Raw genomic sequence first — 23,291 nt, forward strand, 5'->3', positions numbered from 1 at the left:
CGCTGCCTTCTAAAGTTGTACCCGACTTTTATAGTGGGACATACGCAGAGCACCAAGATGCAGACAGACAGATCCCAGAAAGCTCATGAAGTGCCCTAAGAATGCTAATGGTATATGAAAATTTGAGGAGGCGATCTACAGTGATAACATTAAAATTCGCAGTAGTTTTTAGGGTCCTAGTGTGGTGCATGAAATTGAGTATTCCAATGACATAAAAAGAAAGACATGTAATTTCAGGCTCAAGGTATGACGACACGGACAGTGGTTCCGACTTATCCCGTAAATTCTTTAGACGCTTTCATCGCAAACTGTAGATAATTTTATGTTTTTTTTCGCGGCTCCTCAATGTTCATTGCTTTCACAATTTCATAATTTCGCGAGACTTATAAGCCCGCGATTAGTCTTCCAAAAAACAGGCAGGCCACTTCCGACTGCACATGTACACAGACCGAAAACCTAAAGCTTAGTCGCCTGCTGCGTTTGTATAATTCGGAACGCACGCTTGTTAGCAATAGCGACGTAACAGGTGCTACCTTGAGCTCCAAGCCCCCAACGTGTGGCTTTGGTCAAACTATTTTTCGAAGAGAACGAACTTTTTCTCGTACTGAATTTCGCACACGGCGCATTCCGACAGACGTTGCCACCTGCGCTTTCATATATCGCAGTTGACCGTTCCAAGATTTGAATTCAAATTATCGGCCAGCTCCCAGCAGCCCGCGCGCCTTGACCCCCCCCCCTCTCCCCCCGCTTTCGCACCACGCATGGAGAATGTCTCGTCGTCGCAACAAGCCACACAATCCAGCTCTCAAAAAAAAAAAAAAAAAAGTGCGTCTCGTTCGGCGCATCGCTTGTTTGATTATTTCTTTGTCCATTTTATCGCCCCCCCCCCCCCCCCCTTACTCCACTCTCTCTTGCCCGATCCTCCATAGGCTTACAGCGCACGCTAACGGAAACCTCCTCTCTCGCGAAACATTCCAACGAAGAGAAAGAGGACACAACTCGAGCGCCACCTCGCCGGCGGTCTCCGCCTTCTCGCTCGAAAAAAAGTTTGCGCGAAGCAGCAAGCGACTGTCGGCCCCGTCGGCGCTACTCACTCCACGCTCTGCTCACTCACACGGCGCCAACAGCCGTTGTCGGCGGCTCTGAACTCTAAACCTCGGCGTGCTCAGCTGTGTCTCCGGCGTTAACGTGTCAGTCCGTTGCGGCGTGGTCGTAGCGCGGCGGCGAGCGGCTTCCTCGATTATCCACTGCATCGATTATCGGATTAACCTCACCGACAAGATGGCTCCGACAACGTTTAACGTGCTGCCTGGGACTCAATCGACGGCTATGGACGACGATTGCTTAGTGCTGATGTGCATGGAAGCGCCGCATTACGAACAGATAGCGCGGGCGTCGTACGATTCGGCCATCGTCGGCGATGCCCGTGTCATGGAGAAGCTGATCCAGCTGCAGAGTCGATACACGGTCACCTGCGACTACTGCGTCCATGTTCAGACCGAGGTGCAGAAGCCGATGAGAAAAACGTTGGCGCTTTGGATGTCGGAGGTAAGTGTTACATGTATATCTAAGCGTGTTCCTCTTTAAATCGACGACAGCCTGCGTATCGACATGTCGCCGTTAATTGTGGCTCGCGCGATATGCGTCAATTACGCGTGTGAGAACGGTGTTTGAATTCTCGTACGCGTGCCGCTGCGGTTAACGAGTGCTTCGTCGAGCTCCGGAAATGTCGACGAAGCCATGTCTGTCGCGCCAGTGGCCAGCTGACAACGGTTTCCCGCGTTGCCGCTTCTTCGAAAGCAGTTCAAATTTGTGTCTGCTGCTTAACGGACTGTATAGTTCTTACGTGTCGTTGCGCGTTTGTACGGCACGTCTCGCGAGACGTTGCACATTCCTTGGTGAGTCAATAAGTGAGAATGCGATGTTTCGCTATCGTTTCGGAAGCGCTACCGTGATTTTCTTTCTTTTTTTTTTTTTTTATTTCTTTCTTCCAACACCCCTTCCCCCCCTGGCGGTGCAGGCCGCTAATGGCGCGAAATTTCTGATGTTTAGCGGGAAGCTGCAGGTGGAATTCGTAACCTTACTATCGAGTTAGCTTGGCGTTCGAGTATGCGTGAAAGTTACTGCCACGTAGTCGTTGGCCAGATTAGTTTTGTTCGTGGCTGCGTTAGTGAAAGTATAGGCGCCGTGGTGGACTTTTCTGAAAACGAAGCTCTCTCGAACTCGGTCATTTATACAACACGTTTTAAGCCAGACCATCGACATTTACTGACTATATGTTGGCTTTCGGTAGCCGTTTTGTAACCAGGCTTTGAACTTGAGTCGCCGTGCATGATTGAGTCTGTTTAATACAGGTCTGTTTAATGTCATTTCTTTCGCTGGTCTGTCGTGTTTTGAAAGCGCATTGTAACTGAAAGCTTATCGTGGTTTGTTTAGTTGTTTATTTTTTTTTCCTTCGTCGTTACCAATGCTCGTTCTTTTTTTCATTTTTTTTTTCATTTCGTTTCAAGCTTTTGCAAGTTATAACGTTAATTCCTTCGTTTACTAAACAGTTTAGTTCGTCTGACGTCTGCTATGAGCTTGTTTGATGTCTGCAGCTGATTTCCGTTTGTTTGCGCGGACGTCTGCCTTATTTTTTTGATTCTCGCGTATCTTAATTTCGCGTACACGCTAATTGACGGTGCGTTTTCAGAATCGCATTCTTCATTCAACTGACGGCTTGTTGAAGCGTATTGGGTGGCACCGGGATCGGCTTTGTGAATGTCGTTACTAGTCTAATTATCGTCTGTTCGTCTGTTGACACATCCGTGTTTCTCAACCGAATGCCAGGATTGACACACTCCGCCGTCCGTACCGTTCAATGGCAATAACCTGTTCGATAGATGCTTATCGTTTCTGATCATATCGCTTGCGACAAAACTGGGAATTTTACAGTGATGAGTAGCTTAACTGCTCATGAACGCCGTATAGTGCTTCTGATTGGGGAAATCAGTGCATTTGTTTTTATACGTGGACGAGATTGGACTGTGGCGTTTGTTCCAAACGATAATAGCTGTGATCGTATCGTTTAATTGTCGTCTGGTAAACCAAGAGCTGACGTTCAGCTGCGCGCACGGCCGTGCCTTGCCTTTGTAACTTCCACGCACTATATATAGATTTAGTCTCCAGCTGAGTTTCCTTACATATTTTGCTTGCTTGTGCTCTTAGCATCGTAATTACAGCAGCTCACTACTGTTCGCATTTGGTATATGGTTTCGCTGTATTGATTCTAACTTTCCAAGCCGTTAGATTTGGCGTTCGATCCTCGATACAGCGATACTTTACAATGTTGCTAGTAACCTTGGGTACTCAAAGCGGCTGATGGATTCACGATATCGCAGTAACAAAATGAGAAGCCTTAAGATTAACTTCACCCTACAATACACAGCATTATGGCGGTCGCAAATGTGTGCTAATAAATTTTAATCGTAGATTTTTTTTTTCTCCTTTGGGCCGGACCGTGGTAGCGTTGAAAACGTCGTGAGCGGTGCGGAGAGCTGTTACCATTATAGCCGATTTTTTCGCTAGACCTTGCGGATTGTATGTATGTATTGTTTAGCAGCAGAAATCTGCTTATAGTAAAATATAAGGGTTTTTTTTCGTAGTAGATTCCGCATCAATATTTTTCAGCGCACTTGTAGTGGATGCCCGAGAAGCTTTAGTAAGTGCTCTAGTGTGTTGCTTGAACGGCACTTTGTTTTGCGGAATGACATCAGGAAACTTTAACAAGGGCGTCCCTCGGATGCTGAACTTTGCGACGAAATAACTGCGTGTGTGTGTTGAACGTATTCATAGCGGATATTAGGACCCCCCCCCCCCCCCCCCCCGTCCCACATCTTCAAACATGATATTGATAATAATTATAACAATAAAAAGTATCGGATGTAAACATTTGTTACCGAGGAGATCGCGTAACAAATCAAAACCATAACACTGTTCTTGGACGTCAGCTCCAGAGAAGAAGCTGTCAGTCTAATTAAACGTGCCCAGGTTGCGTAGCACTAAGGTTCTAGCGGATCGCAACCTGTCAGCCGGGCCATTTCGCGATACTAAGCCGTGCAGAAGTATATCCTCCCGACGAGACCTGAAAACAGCCCACGGACATAATCACTTTACGATTCAGTTCTTATTACGACTGGTATAATGTTGCGAACTCGAGAAACTAAGTTAATGTGTATATGTCAGTGTTAGAGGACAGAAGCAGCACCTCCATGTATATGTGGGCAAAGTAACCATCTCCTCGTGTTTGATGTGGCGAAAGACACCTTTTCCTTGCATAAAAAAAAAAAATCATCTGACGATAGCTTTTGACGTTAATGTGATGAGCAACGCAGCGATAAGCCGTATCGCCAACGCCGAAACGCGCCATGCGCATGAGGCGGGTACTGCAGCCGGCTCTTCCGCGCTTAAACCACTGGACACGCCGCTCCATTTAGCGGCGGTGGCGCCGCGAAGTTCGCATGCGGCGCTCTTCTTGATACAGTCGGACCCGGATATATCGCACTCGAAGGGGATCGCGAAGTGGTTCGATGTGTCAATAATTCGATAATTCGATATAACAACATTGCCTTATGTACCCTGATGCACCTTGATGTTCTGTACTAATATTGTGATATAATAAGTCGAAATGTGCTCTGTAATTATATTGTCAATGTGTTTCATATCAGCAGTGCTGCTTCATCTTTTTTTTCTTTTTTGTGCATTGGTCAAGTGCACAAATGCACTTTTCTGTTTATGTACGTTAAATCAACTCCTGTAATAGCCCGTCATATGGGCTGACAGTATCGATAAATAAAAATAGATAAAATAAATATAAAAATGAAGATTTTATAGAAAATTTCCGAGCTGTTCGTTATACACTGATAATTTGTTATATCCGGTTCACAGAGAACGGTCGTAATTATACGAGAAGCGGGTTCGATTCCGCTCAGCACCGGATAAATTCTAAAGGATTTATTTTTTTTATTTTTAAAAGAACGACACGTACCTTTTGGCACATACCACGTGACCCAAGTTATCACGAAAGAAGTTAATTGAAGAGCGGCGAATTTTCAAGTATCGTGTAGTATCATAATCATTATTATTTAAATGAGCGTAATACAGACCAGTAAGTTAACCGGAAGCAAGGAATTCTATTATGTTTCCATCGCGAACCTTTGTCAATCGCCCCTCGTGGGTTCGTGCCATATGTTGAAGGGCGACAACGACAACAGCGTCACCTGGTGCCCCAAGTCGGCGTGAAAGAGGTTAGATACGAACATACATACCGCAAACTGCGTGAAGTTACCAAAGAATGATAATCGCGATAAAACACGCGAGATGAAAACTGTAACGACGCGTGTTGTTGGTTCCCACCGCTCACCTTACTTCGTATGACATTGCCGTGTTGCTATCGCATTCATTGCTTCGCCTTTAGGGCGAAACTGTGACATTTTTATAAAATGCTGCTAAAATGCGAATGTGTACACTGAATCTGTGACGTCAGCATTCTTTTCTTTTTTCTTTCTTTCTTTTTGGTTTATTTCCTGGTATCAGTGGCGTTTTTCGAGTTCTCTGGCACCCGGTTCTATATTCGCACCACTGACGCAGCGTTTGTTGCGGGCGTCATTTCAACGCGTTTAGAGCTACATGTGTGTGTGTTAGACAGAAAAGTCGTCGCTGCATTCCATCTAAGCGTTTTATCACTATCATGTCTTTTATATTTCTTCATTCTTTTCTATTCTCTAGACACTCGAGCATACGGCTGGTCTAAATCTCCCGTCGCGTATGTAAATGACGCGGCTACATTTAATGGCGATGTCGTCGGTGGGCAACAAGCTTTCAACTTTGTATCCGACATACCCCGAACAGCTGACGCCAATTCCAGTTCCAGTAACTCAGCAGCCGTACTTGTTTTGATGGATAGCCTTCGATACTTTGCATATGGGCAGCGACTGAGTTGGAGTACGCTTTCGAGTGAGTCAAAAGGCGATGCGCCGAAGACGGCGCATGAAAATTGTATTATTATTATTATTATTATTATTATTATTATTATTATTATTATTATTATTATTATTATTATTATTATTATTATTATTGTATGTTTTCAAGCGCTGTTTGCATGACTCCGCGCTCATGGACAGCGCATCACAAGGAAAAGCATTGATGAAGATACTGCTGTTTAAGACGTGACGTCACACACATCTTGGGAAATTTCCCGGCTGGACTTTGGCTGCAAATGCGAATAATACGCGCAAAGTGAATTTAGTGGAAGGAGTTGTATAATATAGACGCCTGGGTGTTTGCCCTCGGTGCCATTCTTTCGTCATGTATTAGTGGGTTCCATCTCTCTCGTTGTTTCTGGAGATGTTTTACGTCAGGCTTATCTTTCCAAATGGCTGGGTGGATTCTTTCCAAGTATACGGCTGTAGGCATGCAATAGTTGACGCTCTCGTATTTAACGTTCCTGTCGAGAGCTGGCGCATAGAGTTCGCATTATATTGCAAACTTGACTAAACTCGCTGAAGATCTGAAAATTCCGAGTGTGTGCTGCTGCGAGTGGGGTTTTAATGACCCTGAAGATGCAGTAAATAAATGTGGTGGAACGAAATGTTAGCTGGACAGAAAGAATTGGCGCCTCAAGGAAATACCATACTGCTATGAAATATTGTTCCGGAAGACAGAGACGTGACATGCTATCACGCGAATGCTTCATTTTGCTTTTTCCCAGGGACCGTTTTTTCACCAGGGACCGAATTCACGAGAGGCTCTGAGGTATACGATTGTTCGTAAGAGCCAATTCCAGCCAATCCTAACGCTGCACATATTATTAAAGAAGAGGACCGCCCAATGGCGAAGAGCTGCAGTTACGAACGGGAAACTTTTTGTGAATTGGACCACACATTATCACTGTCTTCAAGTTATTGCTCATCGCAAGACGACGACGCCTATATATACCGTATTCGAAAACTCTCCAATGTTGTCGCCGTGTGTTTTAAAGAGTCGTGTCAAATGACATTGCGCAAGGTGTGAATTCTGTTGCACCTTCTTGAATGCACGCGAGCATAAGCGAACATTAGGGAATGTGCGGCGATACGTTTATAAATATGGGACAGACTTGACACATAAGCTCAGGTTTCGACAACCGAAGACTATGCTCGTCGCAATCCTTGCGATTCGAGTGTTGCTTTGTCTTTCTGGGCACAAGTTCGCCCAATAAAGAGTTCGATTATCAGCTCAGACATTTAGCATTGTTCGGTTCTTCACCCTGCACTACGGCGTGACGTTATATTATACTCTATTATGTCCTATCTTCTTCGGCCGCAAGATGTCTTTGAAGTAGTAGCATGCAGGTAGCCGTAGTAACCAACCCGGTCCCCACGAATGCAAATTGAGTGTTAAAAAGTGTAGTTCACCCGACTAAAGGAAGCATTGCCCTTTATCATCCCTTTATAGACGCCCGGGCCCAGGTTCTCACTTCTCGTTTTAATAAATTGGAAGGATTACCAGTACAATACCTCGTCGCTGACGTCATTGGCAGTCGTTAACATTTCGCGTTATTGAAAGCCAGTAACGCGTCGATCAGTTTGACCTTGATGACCTCGTCTGCACCCATTGACGTCCGAACGCTGCTGGGGGCGTAAACGATGGTTTTGTTTTACCTGGGATAACGAATACGTTATTTATAATGTGTTTGTTATGCACTGTGTTCGGCGTACGGCACGTAGTATGCCGTGCCCCGTCAGCGACATTATTTCTTAGAATGAGACGTCATGATCCTTTCCTTCTTTCTTTTTTCTTTCTTTTTTTTTTCTTTCGGGAGGATCGATCTCCCGCAAGTCACATAGGGGGTCCAATAAAATAAAAGCTTGTAACTCTGCATTGTGCAGAAACTGAAGCAGTATACCGGCGAAAACATTGTCCGTCAACCAACAGGTGTAGTTATCAGATACGTCTGGTTTCAGTTCAGCGTTTCTTGGGTGATCTTAAGTATTAACCTTTTGAAAACTGCGCAGAGAGTCCTAATCCTTTCCACGATATGCTCGCCGGCGGCGTCAGCTCGATCATATTGTTGCACAAAAGCGCGTATTTACGAGTATTTACGAGGGAAAAACAAGAGGCTGAGTCAAATCAGTAGCCAAGATATAGTAATTGGTCGCTGATCTAAATAAAGGAATAGAGGAAAATGAAGGGTATAGGAAATGGCTGCTGACCGCACTGTAGCAGTCGAGCGCAGTCTGCTGGCACCTGGACGGCGGCATGCATGTTTTACGGCTTAAGTCGCCCGACGTATAAACCATGTCACATGCAGAAGGTGCCGTAGGTTTCACCGAGAAAATATCATAGGCGACTTCGGCGACCGGGCGCAAACCGCGGTAGGGGCCATTATAGCGTGGTTGAAGCTTTTCGGAGAGACCGACTCTGCGAGATAGGGACCAGAGGGGCACTGGGGAACCAGGCGAGTAATGGATGTTTCTTTGACGGCAACCGCAATGGTACTTCCGTAACGCCTGCGACAGTATATGCACGGCAATACGTGCTACCTTTCATATGGCTATCTTTATTTGCTGTACCATGTTATACGTATTGTTCGCGGGGTTTCTTAAAGCCCCTTGTGTGAAGCCCCTTGAGTGTCATATGTGCCCCCAAGATGCCTAGTCACACGGAATTTTACTTGCAATAGCAAGTTATACCTAGCGGTTGCGCTAGTTCGTGTAATCTTGTCTGAAACCTGTTGCTTGGCATACGTGTAATCTCGTAAAATGCAAAAGCAAAAAAAAAAGGGGGGAAAGATGCAAAAGACGTGCAGTGAGAAAGCACGGTTATCACCCGAGAGAGAGAGAGAGAGAGAACTTTATTGTGTCCATGATGGGGTCTGGTGCGGCGGGGGTTGGGAGACAAACCCCCAGGCCTCCCCTTCCTCAGACGGCGGCCAGCCCTTGCTTTCTGGCGGCGTCTTCGGCCATCCAGACGGCCCGAGTCGCACTATTCGACCCGGTATACCAGGCGTAACCTTAAGAAGCAAAAAGACGCTATGGATTAGAAAGATGTCGTTGCAGTTGATATTAATAGAAAGGCAGGGAGTTGGCAGACCATGTAATGCGTATTGCAGATGACAGGCGGTCAGCTAGACTAAAAAAAAAAAAAAGATAAATGGGTTCGCGGGGAAGGAAAACCAGTCGGGGAGGGCCAATAAGCTTGCGATGTGGTGACATTGGTAAATTTGCTGGCACCGGATAGAGTTAGCGCAAGACGAAGGTAATTGGAGGACGGCGGGCCTCGCCATCATTCGGCTGTCCGGATGTCCAACGAGAGGAAGTGTCCGGCAGTGTACGCTCCGCGTCGTTGGACATTGGAGGCTCGTCGGACACGTCTCGTGGATATTCGGCCTCGTTAGACATTCAGGATGATGTCATTCAGTCGTTAGACTTATATAGGCCGATGATGAGGGTATATCAGGTCGTGCACACACGGTTCCTTGTTCAACGCGCAGGTGTGCGAGGAACAGGGCTGCGAAGACTCGGTGTTCCCGACGGCCATGAACCTGCTGGACCGGTACCTGTCCGTGGCGGCGGCGCGCAAGTCTCACCTGCAGCTGCTGGGCTGCGTGTGCCTGCTCCTAGCCTCCAAGTTGCGTCAGACCCGCGCGCTGGCCGTCGACGTGCTCGCCTACTTCACCGACCACTCGGTCACCGTCGAGGAGATACAGGTGAGCTTTTCACGCAAGCATTCGACTCGTAGCTTTACGAACGTGCAAGAGACAATGGGCGATGTTGTAGGGCAATGTTGGTGACCTTGTGAGATGGTCGCTAAATATAGCGAGTTCTCGATCACCTTAACGACAACCTTGTCTTTCTTTAACGCGAAAACATGATGATATGCCTCGTGAGGCGGAAAAATCCGGCGTTGGCGTGACCACGATGGTCAAGTGTCCAAGTGAGCCACGATGGTCCAAGTGAGTCAATCGAGACAGTTGATGACGTCAACTAAGGTAAAGGTAATTAAGGCAGGTTTAATTAAGATAGAGTTCGTCACGGCACTCGGAAGCCACAGCCATGGGTGCGAGTCGAACCGACGACAGTTGGTGTTACTTAAGGCGAAGTTAATTAAGGTACAGTTAATTAAGATATAGGTCATTAAGGCACTCGAACACCCTTTAGTGGGTGTCGAACCATCGACCTTTGGTGGTCGCACTGCTTTGTATTCATCCACCTTGGAATAACTAAGTGCCCCTTGAATAATTTTTACTTTAGTCTTAGCGTCACTTTTAGTGACACTTTCGGTGACGCAAATAGCCAGTAAATTGACCTGGTAATATTTATTGGGGGGCATTGGCTAAGTTCACTGCCTTGCGCCCTCTTTTTGTCACTATAGTCTTTAAAGACACATCGTAGAGCTTATTTGTGAGCCATTCGTGAGGGCACCAAAGCTGATTTTCAAGGCGAAGCACAATCTTCGTATCTCACACCGTTTTAGAAAATCGGAGGTTGCTTTCTCTTACCACGTTCCGATCCTTGACTCGTCAGTCTAGGAGATAATTTAAAGCTCTCGTTACAAAAAGAAAATAGCGACGAGAACATCCGGGAACATTTAAAACATTAGAAAAGCAAAATTACGAGCTAGTGGCCGTCATTGTGCACCAGGCGATTTCCCGCAAAAAGAAATGGAGTATTTTTTGTAAGGCGACCGGGCGACTTTGTCCAGTTGCCAACAGTGGCGTCGGGTTCCAGCTCTCAAGGTGGTCGGTTCGAATCTCCGTGTACAAGACACAAGCATCTTTCAGGCTCAAAGTGAAGCTTGATTCCGAAACGAGACGTGTCGAAGGCCAGTGGTATCACATACTGTACTCGGCGACGACCCAGTAGTTCAGTACAGGCGAATTCAGATTCAAGCCAAACGATGAAGACCCCTATCTAGTGGCTTAATGTGAACAAAGCAGGTTTTAAGTAGCAAAATTTGAATGGTTTAGACTGCAGACTCGTGAAGCGGGCACATTCAAGGCAGCCCAAAGAGAATAAATATCTAGCAGCATCCACATGAGAAGCAAAACAGGCGCTTAAAGATTTAGCTCGGTATTTCGCTAATCAAATACATTTAAAGCGTAGAAGTGCTGTGACAGACCAGAACTGGACCGAATATAGTTACTATAGGAAGCAGGATTCTGATTTAGGGCCTGCAATTTACCATAGTGATTGTCGAAAATTGGTAAGTTAAAAAAAATGAATGGAAGCACGAAGTTTACAAATTCGTAACTCTGTACTAATATCGCAGTTCTGTAAAGTGCACGTGCTAGAGAATCTAAAACACACAACTAAATAATGAATTTACAGCTTACGTGGAATTGTTACAATGTTTACGAGAGTTTCGGTAAAGTCCTACTCACAAATTAGTGGTGCATATTTCAGAGCGGTGTATTATACACCAATTTTGTCCGCTTTAGATGTATCATCGCTTGCGCTTTTCTGAATTGATATGACATTTTAGTGCTGCGTTACAGGTTTGTAAACTTGGTAGTTGAGGTTTTTTTTTTTTTTTTTACCATTGCTATGTTCAAGAATATTTCTAAAAAGTTGACGACACAAATAAAAAAGTCTGCTTTCTGCAGTCACTAGGTCCTAACGTTTTCTTTTAAATGCAAAAGAAAAAAAAAATCAGTGAAGCAGTTGAGGCAAAACGATTTCTCCTTTCCAAACTATTTAGATAAGAGCTGCCGAGTTAACCACTCCTCTTTAGGTGTGTTCCGGTTAAGTATGGCGGAATCTGTACAGGCACCGCCCACGAAACCGCACAGCAACTTTGTCTACGCTCTCTGAATCATAGTTCAGCGGCATTTTAGCTGCCAGTACAGTGGCGTTCAATTTGGCCTTATAAGGAACTGGCCAGCTGTGGCAGCGCGCTTCACCCAGTGAGGTCCCCAACTCCGGTAGCCGCAGCGCCAGAGCGATTGACCTCTGACCTCCGGTTAGCGGGAGGCGGTACGGTTCGAAATAGCGGGCGCCGTTCAGGCGGGGCTTCAAGGACGTCGCTCCGTAGTTGAAAGAAGAAGCGGCGGGGAATGCCTCATTCGAAGCCGCCGCCGTGAAAATACGTGCAGCGCCGTGAGAGCTGTGGAACGCGCGTCGACCAATCAGGAACGATGACCAAGCGAATAATAAAGGGGTTCGTCCAAACGTCCGCCATCAATCCGTCCCCTGTGTGACGTCAGGTCGATTAAGGGATTACGGACGGATTACCTGCGCACAGTGGGTACATCTGGACAATGGGCCATATCTTCTGCTTCGAGTTGCAGCTTGGCTGACGCGATCCGTAGTTTTGACTGCGATGCACGGATTTCGTGAGGCGGAGCACAGAAGCCACGCGTATGGAAAGGCGTTAGCTGAGGGCCTGATAGACGGGAGGAGGCGTTCTAAAAGGGTACACGGGCTTCGTGACGCCTCGCAGCGGGGCGAAAAGGTCATTGGGGGGAGACCGATCGCCGAGAGAAGAGTGTACATGGCTGGAGGAGCCAGACGCTGGTCGGCGCTACGCGTATACTTCTTCTGTCCAGGATGGACGAGACTGTCCCCTGACACTTTTGTTATACCGTTGTCAAAGGATTGTTCGTCCCGGTTCTTCTTTGAGTGCGTTGCTGAAACGCTTTGCAGTCCCGCTATTCCACGCGCCCGGCACACGCCTTGTCTGAATCGGTGAACGTGTGGCGGAGATTGTTGAGGGGCTTGACTGTTGACGTCGGAATGGACGGCCCCCGCCGCCGTCTGGACAGTCTGCTCGTCTGTGTCTGAGTTCTTGCGTCCGGTCGGCGTGGCCTCGTCTGGCCTTGCTCTGCCTTACCTTTGTTAGCTTTTCTTTTCTTTTTTTGTCCTTCTTGTCTACTTCTATGAGCGTCCATCTGGGCTTACTCCGTCTGCTACTTTTTTTTTTTTGCGCACTTCTGCTTGCCGTCTGTTTCGCTCTTTCTGCATTACTTTCCGTCCTTATTCCGTCTGCTTATTTTCTTCAGTATACACGGCTGTTTTTTTCTTCTTTTTTTTGTTTTTTTTTTCTGCCGTTCCACTTTTTGCTCGTATTCTATCATGCCCCTTACGGCGTTACGTCATTAACGTTCTCTTGTCGCATTTTCCGCAGCGGAAGAAATGTCCTCGCAATTTGACTCGCACGTCCGAGGTCGATGCCTTCTCGTCCATCTGGTGACCGGGCATATCGTCGCCGAAAACTTATGCGTCATCAGCTGATTTTGTATTCCACGAGAGGGCGCTGTCTCCTCAACTACGCTATGGAGCCTACGTACGCATGTCTACGCCAGCGCTGAAGGCTACCTAAATTACTCGTGCGAGCTGGCTAACAAACAGCCGCACGCAATCCGGTTGCAGCCACGGCATCTTTGGTGTTAGTCGTTCTAGCTACTTGACAAATGCTTTTTTTTTTCTCTCTCTCTCTTCCGTTGCCTTATCTACTGCTTTTCACCGTTATGTAGTAGTTCTGATCGCTATAGCTGCTGACGTCCGGCTCCTTTTCCCCGCATATGCATCCAACGGGCTGGGAGCTTACGGGAGAGGTTTTTGAGAGATAAGGGGACTGCGTGACGTCCCCATTCGCCTGCCGTGCGCCATTAGCGACCGATTATTCAAATCAGCTCTTGCGAGTTGGAAGCACGTAATATATAAGGGAGACCGCAATTCTGCTACATTCTGTCATGTCACTAGCGCTTTTTTATGTTATTTAAGGCGTGCTGGTAGCACACGTCACTCATCCATGCTGTTAGCAGCGTTACGGAAACTGCAACACCAGCTGGCGCCACTAGCAAGTGTGGCGACTAGGGGACCCCGCCCCGTTTCAAAGAGGATGCCAATAAACATCATCAGCGGTGTCCTTGCGCGAGGCAGGAAAATGACGGTGCCGATTGAAGAGCAAATGGGGGTAGCAGGCATTTTAGTTAATGTTGAAAAGAATAAATTGAGTTGGGTGGGCCATGTAATGCGTAGAGCACATTATGAGGTCAAATGCGAAGGCGACACTGAGAAAAAGAAGGGCACTGGAGAGCGCTTGTCCTGTGTCCTTCAGCGTCGCCTTCCCCTTTATTTGCGCTGTCGGCTTAGCGAACTTGAAACAAGTCGTCCAAGTTTACACTCCAAATTGCGTAGAGCACACACCGGTAGTCCAATCATAGAAACGCAATGGGTTCCCAAGGACAAGGAAATGCTGTCCAGGACAGTGAAGGATTAGGATTAGTTGCTGAGATTAGTGAAATTGCTGGTATTGGATGGAATCGGCTTACGTAAGACATTATTAATTGGAAATTGCTGGGAGATGCCCTCCTCGCGCAGTGGATATGAAGAGTCATGATGATTATGAAGACGATGGCACCTTTGCCGCTGACGTCAGCAAAGCGAGTACACCTGTTCAACCAGGCATTCAGGTGGGTTCAGCAATATGCGTATAAGTATCGCTTAATTGGGAACAAATGCGTATTTATGGGTCGCCGAGTCGATGCTTTGTGGTGGCAGCATGGTTATTTAGCACCTTGGGTCGTGATTTTGGAGATCTCTACTGGCGGTGATTGCGTAATCAAGACGGTGCAGCAGTTTGCTGTGTGGGCGAGTTTCTGTGTGAGCACTGCAGATTCCTTGGACTGATTTTCCGAATAACACTTAAACGCCTACCGACTCTCCAACGGCGGTGGTAACTCCTGTAAATGTGTCGGAATCTGCGCTCCAGTACATTGTCTCCCCTCTCTGTAGCCATTAAGATCATGCTATGTTATAGGTCGAGAAAGGCACCGCTTAGTCGAATGAAAAAGCCTTGGTCAAACTCGAGTCCTGGATCCTGCGCTTGAGGCCCCACGTATAAATCCAGCTGCTGCTTTCCATGGGCCTTCCGCTTCCTCGAAAAGGGATGGGAATCACCGAAGCAAATCACCGCGCGATGGCTGCATGACCTGAGTCCACCGTAAAGGGTCTCGAGTAAATCCACGTCCTTTTGTATACCCGTATATGTATCCCTGCTTTTATGAGATCAACGCCCTCCAAAGACCGCCTCAGCGGAAAGACTGTCTTCTCCGCCGCTGGCGACCACAAGGCCATTAGGCATGCAATGTCAAGATCGTTTGCGAAGCACTCAAATCTCCGGCGTATAAGCGCGCGCTCGCGCTCAATTTCTAGCTGCTCGCACTTGACCATTGCGCCGGGACCTCCTTCGGGCCCCGACTCCGTGGGTGCTTCGAGCCAGACGTTTCGTGCGCACACAATGGACTTCTCTTTTTCTGACGTTGTATACAGCGTGGTACGCCCGCGAATCGCCGAATGTGTTTTTTTTTTTTTTCTTTTGCCAGAAAGAGAAGTTCGCAAGGTGCGTGCGATGTTCCCACCACAATGCCACATTGTGCTTGCTGCCATGATTGAAGACGTACGCGCTTCGCACTAGCTGTTATCAACCAGGCTGTTAAGTACGAGTCCGCGGTGGCGCTTGCGCACTCTGCTCTCCGTCTCGCATTGGCCTGTTGTGTCTCTATATGTCTTTCTTCCTTCCGCCTCGTGGTTTTAATAAGCGAGCCGTCTGCACGTAGAAAGAAAGACTTTGGCGCAACCGATGATCAGTCCAGGAGCCCGTCTGTTCCTTCAGTCCCGGTCTGTCCTGTTTAGGCCTCTTTCGAAGTGTCCGCACTCTGTAACTGCAGCCATGCGCGACGGAATCACGTTGCGTAAGACGAATGGGAGCGTCGCCCCAATAAATCGTACCGCGGTGACAACTCCGAATCTGTCCTCGAGCTTCCATAAGCCTTCGTGGAATCACTTCAAACCTCTAATGCTTTTACGTAGACCTTTCGTCTCGTTTTGTTTCTCGAATGCGCCTGGTGAGGTCGAGTTCATCGAGACAAACGCGCCATCGTCGAAGACAGCTGTCCCCGATGGGCTTTCAGAAAAAAAAAAAAAAAACAACGCCGCTCTGTGACTCACGTCGATTGTAGCTTTTTGTAGCTTTCTTGTTTCCTCTCTTCGTCTTGTCAGAGCTGTCCTTGGAGCCACGAAACGCGTGTTGCCGGAAACCCTGTTTGCACCCTGCTGTGACATTCTTGTTTGTTTACCCCTAGGAAAAACAGGCGCGCGCATCTCGCGTATACGCTTGTTTCTCAAATTCGTTGTTTTCTTCTCGTCAACTTCGCGCCGCATACAACTGTTTCGTCGACGGTGAAAAAAAAAAAAAAAGAAAAAAAAGAAAGAAAGCGTTTCCCCAAACGCGTATACGTTCTCACAAAAATGTCAGATTCGAGACACCTGAGCGAAATCCGCTGCGCATATGTTCGTCTCCCTTTGACGACGATTCCTGTCAGTTCGTGCTGGCGAAAGTAAAGGAACATGCATCGGCAGCAGCGACCCTCCCTCAATTTGAGAACTCTCACCCTTTCCCGTTCTCACGTAGCTATACGCGGGCGGGGAGCCTCGTCATTGCTCAGGGCGCTGTCTCGCATCCTTTTGTTGTTCTGTCCTGTCATTTCAATGCAGAGATTGTGTCACTTCAATGCAGAGATTGTGAGTGTACTGACTCAGTCGGATGCCCTGCGCGCCGTTGGCAGCATTCCCAGGGATTCAGGAAGTAGCACAAGTCGCGGCGTGGCGCTCGTCACTTTGTATAGAGAAGTGCTGCGCGCTCCTTCCTTCTCGAGTGGTTATGGGAAAGCGAGATGTCTGGACTCGAGATATACTCCAAGAGCTGTATACGCCCAACACGGATAACGGTGCAGAGTATTAGACCTTAATCGGTTCGACATCTCGGGGAAATTGGGCTTTAGATACGCAGGCTATGCTCGTAGCTCGAGCTGTCGACAACAGATCCAGAAGCATCGTGAACGGAACTGAACTTGTGACCGTACCCTTCGTCTCCAGCTCCATCTCGCGCCAAGAACGTGAAATGCAGTCCGCCCGGTTTCATCTCCTCTTGCACCTAAAATAGATGGTGTTTTTCGCGCTCTTTTAATAATGAATAACGCGAATACTATAGTCTTCAGCTGCAGCTACACGGATAGCTCGCCTGTACTGTATTTCTTTGGTGTCTATATAAGGGCAGAGTTTATTTAATGAATGGGAATGCATGACACAACGTGACCTGTGAGGGTGACGTCTTGGCGCGGACCACCATTTTTTATTCTCACACCGCGAAATTTAGCGGGAAGTTATCGCCCCCTTCCTCGTCATATTGAGCGGATAGAGACAGGTACACATTCAGAGGCTAACACCACCCAACTTAATTTACGCACCCTAAAACAGGCTTGAGACCGAGCTATAGTTGATGTTCCGTGTCACGGCGATTTAGCGCACCCCGGGACAAGGACGAGCCTTCGTTTCTTGTCCTTGTCCCGGTCTGCGCAGTAAGTCACATTATAACTAGAACGGGCGTTCGTATCAACGGTGCTCAACCCCTTAGCTGTATAGCATTCGGTGAGGTAAACCTATAGCGTTTCGAATACCGAAAATATGCACATCGCGACCCCGTCAAGTTTTCACGAGCATGTCGCGTGTAACTTGCACACAGCAACAGCGCAGTGCTTTTGACGTCCGTGTTTGGCATGTGCCATTTTGAGTTGAACTGCGTACGCGGTGTACTTTATAGCGTGTTTCTGCGCCGGAGCGGTTATACTGCGAACGTTGGTGCCGCTCGGGCGTATGTGCTATATAGTTGGCGTCATTGAGATGTCGTGAACTCCCTGAGCGTCACTTGTACGCGTCACTGCAAAATGTCGACGTCTCGCGATGTCGCTGAACTGCCAAGTGCGTCACGACGGTGACAACGGCACTGTTAACTTTAATGATGATAAAGACGAAGGAACTTTTTGAGGAAAAAGCTGTTTTACGCATTGAAGCACACAAGTAACTGGAACGCCAATGCATTTCGTCGGACACATTGAAAGTTAACCTCTCGAAACTGGTTTAATTAGTCCTGAGAATTCGATCCAAGTGGATGCGCCCTGTGAACTCAGCGGCTATAATTCGTAGATTGAAAGATGCGCCGTAAAATAATTAATTAAAAAGTTAATTTGTGCAGTTATGTTAATTATTCAATCAGGCGCTTTGATTTCTCGTACAAGTAATGGCCGCCTCATCGAGTAGTTTAGATTAAGGATTTATAATTCGGCTATCTGCCACAGGTATTTTTTTTATTTGGTGCAGCTAAAATGAAACACCCTGTAGCTCTTTTGCAGAACACTACATGTATATAAAGTTATCCATTAAGTCAGTTTAAACCAGAGAATTATTGTTTAGAAGCAAATTTCATTCATCTCGCGTTAGAATGTTGATTATTGCGAGACAAAAATCGTTCTTTGTATTAATTTGACGGTATGTCCCGACGCTGGTATGTCAGCAGGCTCGTAGCCAGTAATTTTTTTCGGCGGCGGGGGGGGGGGGGGGGGGGGGGGGGGCGGCGACCACTTGCTGCAGACCTACACTATTTGAGGAAAGCACCTATTTCTCAGTAATTATTTTCTGTAAAAATCGCAGTATGTAAATTATGTGGCTTTTTAAATACTGTTTTATTGATAGTTCTATATTTGTAGTTTTGAGACGAATCTTCCTAATAGTGTAATACTTTTATACGGACGATTCGTCTCAATAGATTTCATTGATAAAAATAAAGAGCGTTACTCAGTGCCAAAACTAAAAAGGCGAAGTGGAAATATTCGTTTTTTGATGCACACTGCCGGGTGCGGCGTCCTCTGCTCTTTTGTGATGCTCCGGGTCGCTTATGCGGCGGCCCGTTCGGCCGATGTACTCAGAGCCGTGGGACATGGGCAGGAAAAATCACAATTTGAAGGGGGGGGGGGGGGGGGGGGGCTGGCTACGGGCCTGTATGTCAGTATGACGTGACGTATGTGTATGTCTGAGATGTTTTCTCCCATTTGAACCGCGTTTCGGCGGAGAAGAGGTTTCCGCACTTGTTAGATTTGCCCTTTAATTCGTTTCTCTTAGAATGCAACGTATTGCTGCTTTACCTATTGGCTATAAGCTCCTGATTAGACCCGTCTAAGAGGCTGTCGCAATTTATGACCGTTGACGCCACGGCGATTTGTATCCCGCGAACACACGCAAAAACTGCCGCGCGACTGGCTGCTCGAGGCAGATTTGGCGTGCATTCGCGGGCATCTTTCACACTCGGAAAAACACTTTTATGTAGCACGCGTATTGAGCAACAGAAAGCTGTATCGGGAGTTTCTCATGTTGCTCTACAATCTTCTCATTTACACTTTTCATCTAACTATAATTGAGAAGTTGATTAATTAATTAGGACTAATAATATAATTAGACGGGATGCAAAAAATAAAATCTGGGTATCTCCAAGCGACGGCAAACAACATTACATTGGTTCTGTCCAGGTACGTGGCATTTGCATACCTTTAAAGTTCGGCTAAAGTTAAATGAAACACCGTGCATATATATGAATATATATATATATATATATATATATATATATATATATATATATATATGCATATGCTGAACGCACTTGTCGATTCCGATCCGGAGTGTGCGCGCCTGCTCGTGCGGCGGCGACGCCCGCCGAGAGGCATTCCAGCGGAGTCGCTCGCAACGTCTTGTCTCCCGTCTGACGCCCGCGGTGTCAGCCGTCGGCGCCGGAGCGTCGCCGCCGCTTCGTACCTCGAGCAAAAGCCGCGCAAAGGGCATGGCGGTAATCGCGTCGACACAAACTGAGTGCCCTTTTTACTATAAGGCCTGCCCGTGTGTCGCTGTTTTGTACTATGCCGCGTGTCCCAGCTAACGTTAGCCACGCTGTTAAAGAAAAAAAAAAAAAAAGGTTTAAAGACTTACAGGCCACGATATCATTACAACATTAGAGTGTTGGGTCTTCACAGTTCTGACGACCGAACGCGGTAGGTCTTATAACCGGATCTCGCATTGTATATATATAATTTTTCTTTTACCAACTTAGCTAACTTTAGCTCCGACACGCGGTATGGAGGCATATTCTTGGCCTTGTATACTTTCGTGAAAGCTTCGCCCATTACAGTAAGCTTCGTTGCTGCAGCCGCCGTGGTGGTTCGGTGTCTACGGCATTTTGCTGGCTGAGAACAAGCTCGTGAGTTCAATTCCACGGGTGGCATTCCAATAGGGGCGTAATGCAGAAGCGCAGCTTTACGTGATCTCGCATGTTCGAAATTAATAGACCGAGTGTCTCTACTATTACTATCGCAATAAAATTAACAAAAGGGCATCGATTACGTAAACGCATGTAGCCCTTGTGTGATGTTGGTATACACTGCAACAATGAATTAGCGCATTGCTTGTCCGTTGTTGAATGGGCATTGCCCTCTGGAACATCGGGTTTTGAGTTAGCCCTCCCTGAGTACTTTGTGATTAGTATTATCTTGAGTATCAGAGCACAGCTAGAAAATATGACTATATATCCGCCGTAGACAAAGAAGTCGGTCACTTAGAACACGTTGTAGAGTTGTCACTTGCAGAACCCCAAACGCAGGTGACTGTAGGTGTGTGTGCGTGCGTTTGTCTGTTTATTTGCCTATTGGATGACGCTAAGCGTTCACACAAAAACATATCCCGTGCTCTTCTCTTCTGTTGCAGGCTTGGGAGCTGCAGGTACTGGACCGGCTGAACTGGGACGTGGCATCGGTGGTGGCCAACGACTTCGTCGACCACCTGGTCGCCATGTTGAGTCTCGCCGACTGCGGCGACACCGTGCGGAGGCACGCGAACACCTTCATCTCACTCTGCGCCTCCGGTGAGTGGATCGACTGACACTTACAGTATATGCTGGTATATATATGTTCGAGCTGTTGTCGGCGCCTTTGGTTTTTTACAAAACACGGCTTAACCCGGACGTCATCATCAAAGCCGCCATGCTGCCGAACCATAACTGCCAACAACTGCGCGCATTAGTCGATTCGTTTAGGTGCAACGAAATGCAACGGCAGTGTGGACTTGACTGCCCGTGCGTTGGAGACGGCCGGGTTTTTCGTAAGTCGCTGCGGTAGATCAGCTGCTATGTATTTCTGCTGCAGAGCTCAAGGTCAGGGGTTCGGTTTCGTGGGAGGGGCGGTCGCATTCCAGCGGAGGCGAAATGCAGGAACGATAGTGTGCCCCTTGTTTCTGGTGCACTACCGGCACAGCGAAAACAGTTTCGAAGTTTTGGACTCAACTGCGTGTCCTAACGTCCCGAAACTGGACAGTGTGTTAAGGGGGAGTCCGTACGTCCTGAAAGGCTTCGGATTAATTTAGAGCAGCTGGGGTTTTTAACGGGCACCCAAAGCACTGTACACAGGCGCTGTTTTGTTTTGTTTTGTTCTTTTTTTTTTTCATTCCGTCAGCGGCCGCCGCGGCCGGGAGTCGCACAGGCGACCTCGTGCTTGAAGGGACAGTAAAGAGAAAAATGATTGCACCTCTGTTAGTAAATTACCCTTCTAGACAACTAAAAAAAAAAGCCACTCTTACCGAAAGAAGATGCTTGGTTAGCCAGGAAAAGCCGCAAAAGGCTAAGATGGGTGGCGACACCGCCTTGGAGCTCTCGCACTAGCTCGCTGTGACGTCACAGATTTCGACAACGTCTGCTAGGACCTCGTGAGTTGTTTATGGGTATAAAAATGAACTACATTGTATTATAAAGGAGTCAGAGATTGAACTTGGCAAGTTTGGCGAACTTTAACCGAGCCAAGGAGGCCGAAGTACGAAAAAACGAAATACTTTGAAATCGGTGACGTCACACTGACGTAAGGGCGCTGGAGTTTCGGCGCGGAATTCAAGAAGATTGAACTTTGACCTTCGTTTTCTCTTTTAATAGTCTATCCATTGTCGCGAAATCGACTAAAAATGCGAGTTTTCGAGGAATGCTTCATCAATCTAAACTCATTCCGTGTTTCTTTTTAGTGTCAATTTAACAGCGCAATGCCATTAACCCACCCAGCCATCGCGGTGGACAGTTTCGAAAGTTTGCCTGCTGTCGTAGTAAAAAACGAAACTGCGATACCTTACGCGTAAGAAAGGGCTCTGAGCTGCGGCCGCTTTGCGCGATATATGCGTCCAGGTGCTTTGGGCTAATCTCCGTAGAAGAGAAATAAGCGCCCCATACAGAAAGGATGAGACGTAGAAAGGGTGTATGAGGAAGGACCGGTGTTCACGGCTCCGTAACAACAATGCGCGTGCAAGATCACTTGCCCGCTTGTTTCAATACGCAAGGTTCATAACAGGCTTTGACGTCTGGCGTGCGCGCCGGCTATTGTGCGGGGCCGGACGACGTCGAACAATGCCCCACACTGACTCCTTTGCAAGGCTGTCGTGTGCGTATCACCTGCTCCCCAAACCAGTTCCCTGGCGTCCGCGTCGTATACGGAAGGCGGTCTCTTTTAAAAGACCGAAGGAACGTATAGGTACCTTTAATATAGAATCTCTTGCCGCAGCTGTAGCGGACGATTCCCTCCACCCCGGGTCTTCAAGTTTTGCGTGGCAGAAAACGGGACCTTCTCTCTCTTTTAGAAAAAAAAAAAAAAAAAAGCCAGGAGGTTGTTTGAAGAACCGTTCCATCTGGCGTCATCGAGTGTGCTACCGTCGGCACGCGACCGTATAACCGTATACAGACAATACCTCGAAGCCTTTTTCTTTTAAAGTGTCGCCTGCACCCGAAGCCTGGGTTCGTCGATGCTTGTCCCCACCTCGCCCATCGTTTGCTGGTGTTGGTGGCGGCTTTGGGTGTCTTGGTGGCATCAGTTTGACTTGCGGCTTCTCTCCCTGCACGCTTGAGTAAACGTTCCGCGTTGTGCCTGCCAGAGGAAGTGGTTTTGCGCTTGTACGAGGGAAGCAGGACGTGTAAGCTTTCACTCTACACCAGAGGCCATCTTTCTTCCTTAGGTCTTGCACGCATGCGTCATTTTATCCTTCAGGCTGCGGGTGGCAGCAGCGACCTTCTGTGGCTCGTAAAAAGAGACCGTCTGATGTACGTTCGTGAAGTGGTGATCCCCCCTTTTTTTCATTCTTTTTATTTTTCCGTACGCGATTCATCTCTCTAGTGCTTGCCACGCGTCTGCTCCTAGCGGCGTGCGCAGAAGCGACCTCCCTGCCTTCTCCAGTCTGCAGCTATAACCTCGGTACGTGCATACGTGCACACAACGCTATTGCCAGAAGCGTCCCCGCTGTACTGCTATGCGGGGACAATGGCATGGCGCGCCGGACAGAACACCTGGATGCATCGGAGTTCTTGCCGCTGTTGCCGCCTCCCCCTCCCCGCCATAACCTTCACCCCCCGTCCCCCCCCCCTCC

The 23,291-nt window shown here is 47.6% G+C and overlaps 1 protein-coding gene across 1 annotated transcript in view; it reads left to right on the plus strand.

The window, feature by feature from the left end:
- The first annotated feature begins 1,050 nt into the window (after window positions 1-1,050).
- LOC119463999 (G1/S-specific cyclin-D3-like) overlaps window positions 1,051-23,291 on the plus strand; it is a 51,325-nt gene continuing 29,084 nt past the window's right edge. Inside the window, exons 1-3 of the mRNA XM_037724818.2 lie at window positions 1,051-1,548; window positions 9,512-9,727; window positions 20,607-20,763. Of these exons, the coding sequence (XP_037580746.1) occupies window positions 1,282-1,548; window positions 9,512-9,727; window positions 20,607-20,763 (640 nt within the window). The 5' untranslated portion in view covers window positions 1,051-1,281. The remainder of the gene's footprint in view (window positions 1,549-9,511; window positions 9,728-20,606; window positions 20,764-23,291) is intronic.

The sequence above is a fragment of the Dermacentor silvarum genome, chromosome 9, assembly GCF_013339745.2.
Source record: "Dermacentor silvarum isolate Dsil-2018 chromosome 9, BIME_Dsil_1.4, whole genome shotgun sequence".
Taxonomy (NCBI): domain Eukaryota; kingdom Metazoa; phylum Arthropoda; class Arachnida; order Ixodida; family Ixodidae; genus Dermacentor; species Dermacentor silvarum.